Source organism: Melampsora larici-populina (genome assembly GCF_000204055.1).
Source record: "Melampsora larici-populina 98AG31 unplaced genomic scaffold MELLAscaffold_28, whole genome shotgun sequence".
In the NCBI taxonomy this organism is placed as follows: Eukaryota; Fungi; Basidiomycota; class Pucciniomycetes; order Pucciniales; family Melampsoraceae; genus Melampsora; species Melampsora laricis-populina.
The window spans coordinates 516,012-524,320 of NW_006768792.1; the positions used below are offsets into that span (position 1 = coordinate 516,012).

The following is an 8,309-nucleotide window of genomic DNA, read 5'->3' on the forward strand; positions in this document are numbered from 1 at the left end:
CTAATAATTTCTTCCAAGTTACTAGTTGCATTTGGTCTGAGTTGAGTAATTGATCAGTTAGCATGTGACCCCACAAGCTTGCTTCACTGTCCATGTATGATAGGGCAAAGTCTTCTTGTGCTTATTTGTTCACAAATGAGGCTGTGTTCATTTGCAGGTATAAGCTGATCTGATTTATGATAACTTCAAATTTCTAGCCTTTGGGCTCCGTCAAAATTCTCTGGAGTTGCTATCTTAGGAGGTTTGATAACATGAGAGGTTCGTTGGTCAATTCTTTTGTAGGAGGCATGGGTTAAATGGTTGCTGCAGGATTGTTCTTCTTCTCTTGATCTGATGTTTGTTCAAGTTCCATTCATCATTGCTCAGATTCCTGTCTCGATCTACACTACACCAAATGACGTCTTTTCCCAGGAGTATAGAAAAGTAATGTGTGCATGGAACTTTCCAGTGATGGTATAACTTCAGATAAGTCTTTTTGCATTTGCCTCAATCCAACTTATCAGAATCACAACAAAGTATGGCTAAGCCTGAAGTAGCAGATCATTGTCCAGGAGAGATCCAATTTCCTTAAAAAGGTCAATTTTGAGGTTTTTCAGTCATACCGACATGATTTCTTAAAACTACATTCAACACTGACAAAAGACTCATAGATACCAATTTAGTCTGAATGTATGCCCCTCGTCCTACTCCTGATATAATCTAAGACACACAAGTCAATCTTGAGTTCAAGAAAACAACATAAAAACAATTCAATCACGATCAAAAACATTGCAAAGAAACAAACATATAGGACTCTATAAAAATGAAACTAAAGAGGTCATCATCAATTTATGACCTTTCCTCCTGATGCAACCTTTGCCATCTCTAACAATTCTTCCATGTTACCAGATCTTCCACATAGTTCTCTAAACGCTGAACCTTTGTCTGCCAATAAGTCAATTGGTCTTCCAAACTCTAATACTTCTCCTAATCCCAAGACAAGCACTTTATCAAATTCAATGATACTCTTCAGTCTATGGGCAATACAGAGGATCGTTGCACCTGACATCTCTGTTCTAATCGTCTTTTGAATCCTTTCGTCAGATTCGGCATCTGTAACAAAAGTGAATCATATGTCATTGAGCAGATTGCTCTCAGGCAGGAAAGATCTCATGATGTAAAACAAAAGTTGCGATGTAAGACTCACCCAAGCTAGCAGTCGATTCATCCAGAATGAGAACCGACGAATTTTGCAATTTCAAAAGCGCACGAGCAATTGCAAGTAATTGTCGTTGCCCTAGAGATGTTTGAACAGGATTTAATTTTAACCAAGATTACAATTGAGCAATGGAATGCTCAGCTGGAAAGAACGCACCTGTGCTAAAATTGCGACCATTGTCTTCTACTTCCATATCTAAGCTACTGATATAGGAGATCTCATGACCCCCCGGGGAACCGCTTCTACTACCACTCGGACCATCACCTACTAGGCCCAACGGAGCTGCCATACCGACTCGGCGGAGAGCGTCCCATACTACTTACCAATCAGTACATGACCGGTAAATAACACATAGCCTTCTATCAAAAGCCGACTTACTTTTACTGTCGTCGTGTTCGTCAAAGGGATCCAAGTTCCATCGGATAGACCTATAAATAGGAAACAAATCAGAGACCATACTGCAAGCAAGGATAAAAATTGTAGTACTCACGCAGTAAAAAGTACACTCTCTTGCGGAATGATTGTAAGTCTGCTTCTCAGGCTGGGAAGATCAAGCTTTGAGATATCCTGTCCGTCAATCACAATTCTACCTTCTGAAGCCTCGATGAACCTAAAGAACGATAACGCAAGCGTGCTTTTGCCGCTACCAGTCCGTCCACATATACCTGTTGAGCTTGAAGATGATCAGAAGACTTGAAAACGTTCTTGAAACCTCGCGTACAAGACTTACCAATCTTTTCTCCCGGTTGAGCGTTGAAGCTCACCCCTTTGAGCACCTTAGGTAGATGCGGCGCATATGATACCCAAAGATTTTCAACCTCAATTGAGCCACTTCGCGAAGGCCAAGCAGCAGGAGGAATGACCCCTGCTTTAGGTTCCTGATCGATGTCAAGGTACTCGTGGATACGTTCCAACTGTCGAGTACCACATAAAAGGGTCCTCAGTCATGACGACATCGCGGGTCAGAGAATTGTCGCTGGGGCATACTGACACTGTTCATGTTAATTTCCTGGAGGATGCACTAATGTAAGTTATCTCTGCTGGGTATGGAAGATGCTGTCAAACTTACGTTCACACCCCACCATCGGACAATCCACAGACTGTTCGGCAGAAACATAATGAACAAGCCTATTGATACACGACGTTTATCTGGTCACTCACGTTCGAAAGTTGAATGAAATCACATAAGAAAGCGCAAAGCCGGACAAGGCTGCAGAGGCATTATGTAGGATCATCCAACACTGAACAAAAGAATTTGTAAGATGAATAATTGTCGATCCTTTGGGTGTTGAGCACAGAAAGATGAACCGAAACCAATAAATGTCTGAGAGCTTACAGCGACGGCAAAGGTGAATAGCGCGGCAGTCTAGGTGCATGACAAGGAAGTTCATGAGAAAGATTCATAATCAGTACTTTGAAGCGTGCACCGATAGATGCAGCTAGAGTGACTCACTACATCAATACGACTACTGAGCCACCTGTTGCAAATCTAATGTTCAAAGCAGAGGTCAAATCAGCTTCCAATGGATTTACCAAGATGAATAGCACGAACCCAAAGCATGAAGTACGGTCGATTATACTGGTCTATCTTACGGAACATATCATGACTGAAACGTCCGATATCACCATACGCCCGGATAGAAGTAGCACCTTGTAAACCTACAAACAGAGATGAGTGTGAGAACTTTGGTTTTGCGAGTTCACAAGAGTTTGTGGTAATATAACTCACATTCTGTGCAAAGGGAGATGACAGGGGAACGTGTAGTAGATTCAGATCGTTTAATTTCTCGAGTAGATGCCAAGTATATGTACCCTATCAAAACATAAAAGGATGAAGCTACGAGTGATGCGACTAAAAAGCCTATCGGCAAGACGGTGACAACAACGATCAAGATGAAAGAGGCGGAGATGATATCATTGATGAGGTAAGTAAGTGTGTCAGATAGATCACGATCCATTGTTTGAACGTCCTTTGTGAATCGTGAAAGGACTCTGCCCATGGGCACCGTATCAAAAAAGCGCACTATATAGATGTGAATCTCAGTAATCTGTTGGTATTCATCATTATATGAGATATCACCTTTAGCATTCAATACGGTGCGCATCAAGCAATCGTATATGTTTCGAGCAGCTTTCAAGGCTTGCATTGTGAAGTAAAATTGTCGAAACAATTGGAACGCAAGGGTGACCAGCCCCGCAAGAGTGTACCATTGCAGATATCTGCCCGCGTAGATGTCTTGAGTGGTAAAGTCTTTCTCCAGCCGATTCCAGTACAGTAAATCGGGAGACTCGCGCGAGATCTTTGTTATCGTGACCGTGGGGTTGAAAAGATAAAGACCTGGGTTCCACGTAGAGCCAACTGTCTGCCCTTCTGTCTGACCTGCCCAGTCTTTCAAAACGATTGAAGAGGCTGCGTTGGCAAGTTCTGATATAAAGTAAAGAACAAGTGTGAATGCTATCGGAAAGAAGCCTCCGAGGGCCTTGAAATACAATCTTCGACCAAGGCCTCAGCACACCAATCAGTATGACGGATAGCCTCAGAAAGTAATACCTACCGATAGACCGTCGAGCTCACTGCTCCAACCGCTTGCTGCTCATCCTCGACTAATTTCTGGGTTGCCTTTGTCGCAAGAGCAATAGCAGGTTCCGCAGAGGGTCCGGCCAATTCTTCAATAGTCTGATCTTTATGAGATTCCGCTTCCATGATCTCGTGTTGTTTTGGCTCAAAGAGAAAAGAAGCCGATTTTGAAAGGGAAGGTTTTCCTGCATAGGCAACTTCGCCTTGGTCTAGGGAGACTACGAATGCAGCTCCAGGAAAGCAAAGATCAACTGCGTGTGTGACAAGGACACATGTTCGGTTCTTCATCAGACTGCCTTTAAGAACTTTGTTAAACAGATGTTGGGCAGTGTGCGAGTCGACTGCACTCATAATGTCATCGAGTAGCAGAAACTTGGCGGGAGAGTAAACGCTGTGGAGAAAGGCGAATGGCCAGAGCGGACACTTCAACAAAATTGGTAGCAGTTCAAATAATCCTGATCAAAATGCGTAAGATACATTACTTACGCACGAGCCAGAGAAATCCTAGCCTTTTGGCCACCACTCAGAACGGTACCTAGCATATTCAAGTATTTCAATGGGTGTGACATCTTTCATAAGTACTCTTACTACTAACCTTTGTCGCCTATCTCAGTCAAATCTCCGTCAGTGAATGTGAGGAGGTCCGGTACTAAAGCGCACGCCTAATTATAAGCGAACTTGTCAGTCTCAGGATAATCGCATATATGGTATGTTAGAGCACCTTAATGACTGCGTTGTAGCGTGCCAAATTCCTGAGGGCAAAAGTAATTTGTTTAATATCTTACTCATTTTGATGCGTAATCATGATCTGCTTACATTGCGCTGCCAAACAAAATATTGTTCCTGATTGTATCGGATAAGAGCCATGGCTGTTGGGGAGCATATGCAGTCGTATCGGTCAATGTCTCAGCTGGGTCAAGACCCGATTGTCTAGCAACCGGAGAGGGAAGAAACGCCCTTCCGCTCAATTTATTAGTTTCGCCCAAAAGTGACAGCAGCAATGAGGTCTTCCCCTGTGGGTCCCATGGTTGGAAGTTGTCAGCTTTCAAAGTGAATCTGGGTTATTGATAAGCTGATCATCCACTCACGCTTCCAACTACAACCCGTTAAACGACACCGGTGAGTAAGATGGATGGATGAGCTCTTCGAATTGAAAGATTCTTAAACCACAAGATGCTTAGTTGAAGTCTACGTACCCCTTCCAATCACCAAACTCAGCTTGCCAACAGGGAACCCAAAGTTGAGGCCTCGCAACTGAAAGCCTGACATATCCTTAGCGTCTTCGGGAACGGCACCGTAGGTGAAAGCAGCATCCTTGAACCCGATGAGCGGGTCGCCCTCTTCTTCAACTGGCGGTGATAATGTCGAGTATTTCTCAGTCTCGTCTTCGTTGAGGAAATCGTCGATCCGTCGCAAGGCAACATAGGATTTTAAAAGACCACCGATCATCTAGCGATATGTTTAAATTAGACAGGATACACGCCAGCTTCGGTAGAGAATTGAACTGAGTGCTTACCCCAGCCATGACTCCCAAAGGGAATCGGAAGACGTTGAAGAGCGCGATTGCGGTGAATGCTTGCTCGGCGGTCAAGGTCTGGCCCATGACCTCGGTATGAACATAGAACGTAGCAATGCTAACGAAGATAGGGATGGCCAAAGAGACTGCCGTTTGGGAGAGTCCCACTAACAATCGCTTGAAGAGTATGTAGAGCTCTGCATCTCTGAGATCAGACATTTTTTCTGTGAATTTTGACTCCTGCCTCACGACGAAAGACAATACAGAGCGGCGTGAGGGGTGGCTTATAAAACGGTTGAACAAACGAAACTAACCCATGCAAAGAATTTGACAATCTTGATGTTGTTGATGATCTCGCCAGTAAGACCAAGGCGACGATCCGCTGCCCTCATCAATTGTCTCTCTAACTCTGACATGCAGAAGCCCAGAAACGTCAGTCTCATGCTTTCAAGTAGGTGAGTATGAAAGGTGAAACACTATCGCTGTTAGCAGAAGGGCTAATGAGACGTACTCGACCATAGGTTGGTGAGATAACTTTGCATGGGGATACCAACCACCACGCACATCATCCCCGCCAAAGCACTGTACCCCAATAATATGTAGAGATACGCACCCGCCAGTATCAACTGAACGGCACTCTCGGGCCAGAGAAAACTGAAAAAAAAATGTCAGCTGCACTACAGACTAGCGATGACCGTTAAATTGTAATCGTACTGTAGGTAGGCACCAATTTCTGACAAGCTCATGGTGTCATTAGAGACCAAGTTTGCAATCTTTCCAATCGAGGCCCTTCCTTCGCCTTCTTCATTGTCATATTTACCCTTCAGATTTTTCCCATCTGTCGCGTCTTGCGTAGGGAAAGTTTCAGCACTACTCGCTGACTTGGGTGTAGTATCAGCTCGTCTTAGGCCTTTGGTGAAGATCAGAGCGATAAACAAAGCTCGAATTCGGACAGAAAGCCTTCTACCGAGGAACAGTGCCTATTGGTGGAGACAAATTGCGCGCAGAAAGATGTGATCAGTAAGAAGCCTAGCTTAGCAAGAGACTGGAGAACCCCACTGACCTCGGCCTGGGAGAAAGCCAAAAACACCTGCGTACATAGCATACCAAATGCATATAGAACACCTAAGTGATTAGGCAGGTCTTCTCCGGCAGCTTTAGCTGAGATAAAGCCAAGGATATGTTGAAGAAAGAAAGGTGGTAAAAGCGCTCCGATGGCATTGAACCAAGCATAAAATTGCTGACCGAGCAATTCATAACGAAGGTGCCAGGCGAGTGATCTTAATAAACTAGGTTTGATTCCCAATTTTGCGTATTCTGCCTGATCGTGTCTCCATCGAAATAGGACAGCAGCTGTCTTGTCATCTGGTCGTAAATCAGGAATTGAAGCCTGTGTAGCAGTCTTGAAAGTATGTCGCCATAAGTAACCATCGGTGTGTGCGTAATATGCCAAAGCAAGAAGTGAACTACGCGGCTCCAGTGGTGGTGGGATGACTTCAACAGAAGATGGCTGTGATGTTTTCGATGTCAATCCTCGAGTTGGGAGCAGCCTGGTAGGCCGAGAAGAGCAAAGCTCAAGCCCAGTAATAAGCAGAAGGATCGCAAAGTTGGCTTCTTGTAGAGTCGCCAAATAAAGGCTTTCGGATGACGATGAGTGATCGAGATGAACTAGTATCGCGCCCCGTGCGGTATAGAACGCAAATGGTAGAAAGAGGAGATATGTAGGAATGAGAAGTGTCTCAAGATTGCTATAAGTGTCGCCAGGATGCTCTTGCTTTCGAATCATTGATAAGCGAAGTTTGACTATAGAGAGGATCGAGGCCAAGCCCCACATCAAAACATGAGGTAAAAGCCACGCAGCGTTTAGTGAATCTGATCCGAGCAGGATGTGTCGAAATTGAAGACAGCCAACGCAAAATAAACCAATCGTTCCAATAGTCGTAATCCAATCTTTCCAAGCTAGGAAAAGTTTCAATCGTGGATGGCTCCATCTGGGGTCAGTCGATCTTTCTACATCCACCAAGTCAATGACAGGAGAAGACTTGATGTATTCCAAGACACCACGCCATTCGTGCTGCTGAAGCTCACTCGCAATCACCTGATCTTCAGCCTCGCAGACCGCATTGGACGACACAGCAAAGCTTTTATTTTTGCCATGAGACGTCCTATTCACAGTATCGGAGCTCGCTAAGAGACCAGCTTCTTCGGGGCTTGAAGACTTGGTGTGTCGATCAGATTGAAGCCAGGAATATCTGACGTAGAAATACAAGGTGAAGAGGCGCGGAATAACATAGTTGAGCACCCAGACGGCTAGGACAAATATAGCGGGTAGTCCATCAAGATAATCTGCCTCGGATGTTGGTGATGATGAGGATTCAAACGCTTGGGCTTCGAAGCGAGCAGAGACATCATCGTTTGAGGTAGCAAAGAGGTGTTGAGACTCGTGAAGAGCAGCAGTTGACAGTGAGGCAGAAAACATTTGATTTCAACGGCGATGAATATTTAGACAAGTTGAGGTTGACTAGAAGGAGAAGGCCTTCAACTCGGATAAATGGAAACGGGTGGGCTGTTGGTTACTTATCAGAAGTCCCCCCGCCCGAGTGGTCGAGGGAGGGACTTACAGCTAATGTCATGTTTTTATACTCACAACAGCAAGATTTTTGGTCTTTTTTTGTTTTTGCCCATTATGAGGGTCACAGACCTCATCAAATCTTGCTTCCTTCGGCAAGGATCTTCATTTGCACCTTGTACATGTCCTCGTGTGTTTTTTAGTATACATTGTATTGATTGAGCCCACTCAAAAGAGTTGTAAAAAGTGTTACAAGCTGGAGCACCAAATTTGATACAGGACCACTAAAGTGTGCTGTAAACACGGTGTCCAAGAATCCCAATAGCATCAAATCTATCCACAATGAAGATCTGAAACAATGCCCGACCACAGCGCAGAACAGCGCAGAGTGTGCAAATCCTGTGCTGTGCCATAAAAGTGAGAATCACCCATCCCACTGTCCTGTGCC

The 8,309-nt window shown here is 44.6% G+C and overlaps 1 protein-coding gene across 1 annotated transcript; it reads right to left on the reverse strand.

Annotated features, from left to right (window-relative positions):
* Positions 1-545: 545 nt before the first annotated feature.
* Positions 546-7,830, reverse strand: MELLADRAFT_117018 (uncharacterized protein; the record flags this gene model as incomplete). Its single annotated transcript, XM_007412066.1, has 23 exons — positions 546-1,092; positions 1,187-1,276; positions 1,355-1,513; positions 1,577-1,626; positions 1,689-1,863; positions 1,929-2,112; positions 2,268-2,298; positions 2,360-2,439; positions 2,535-2,564; positions 2,652-2,687; positions 2,751-2,857; positions 2,928-3,691; positions 3,754-4,167; positions 4,263-4,311; positions 4,372-4,438; positions 4,498-4,528; positions 4,593-4,789; positions 4,865-4,872; positions 4,973-5,225; positions 5,293-5,532; positions 5,607-5,701; positions 5,978-6,272; positions 6,356-7,830. The coding sequence occupies 23 exons, from the start codon at positions 7,769-7,771 to the stop codon at positions 824-826; spliced, it is 5,040 nt and encodes a 1,679-aa protein (XP_007412128.1).
* Positions 7,831-8,309: the final 479 nt, after the last annotated feature.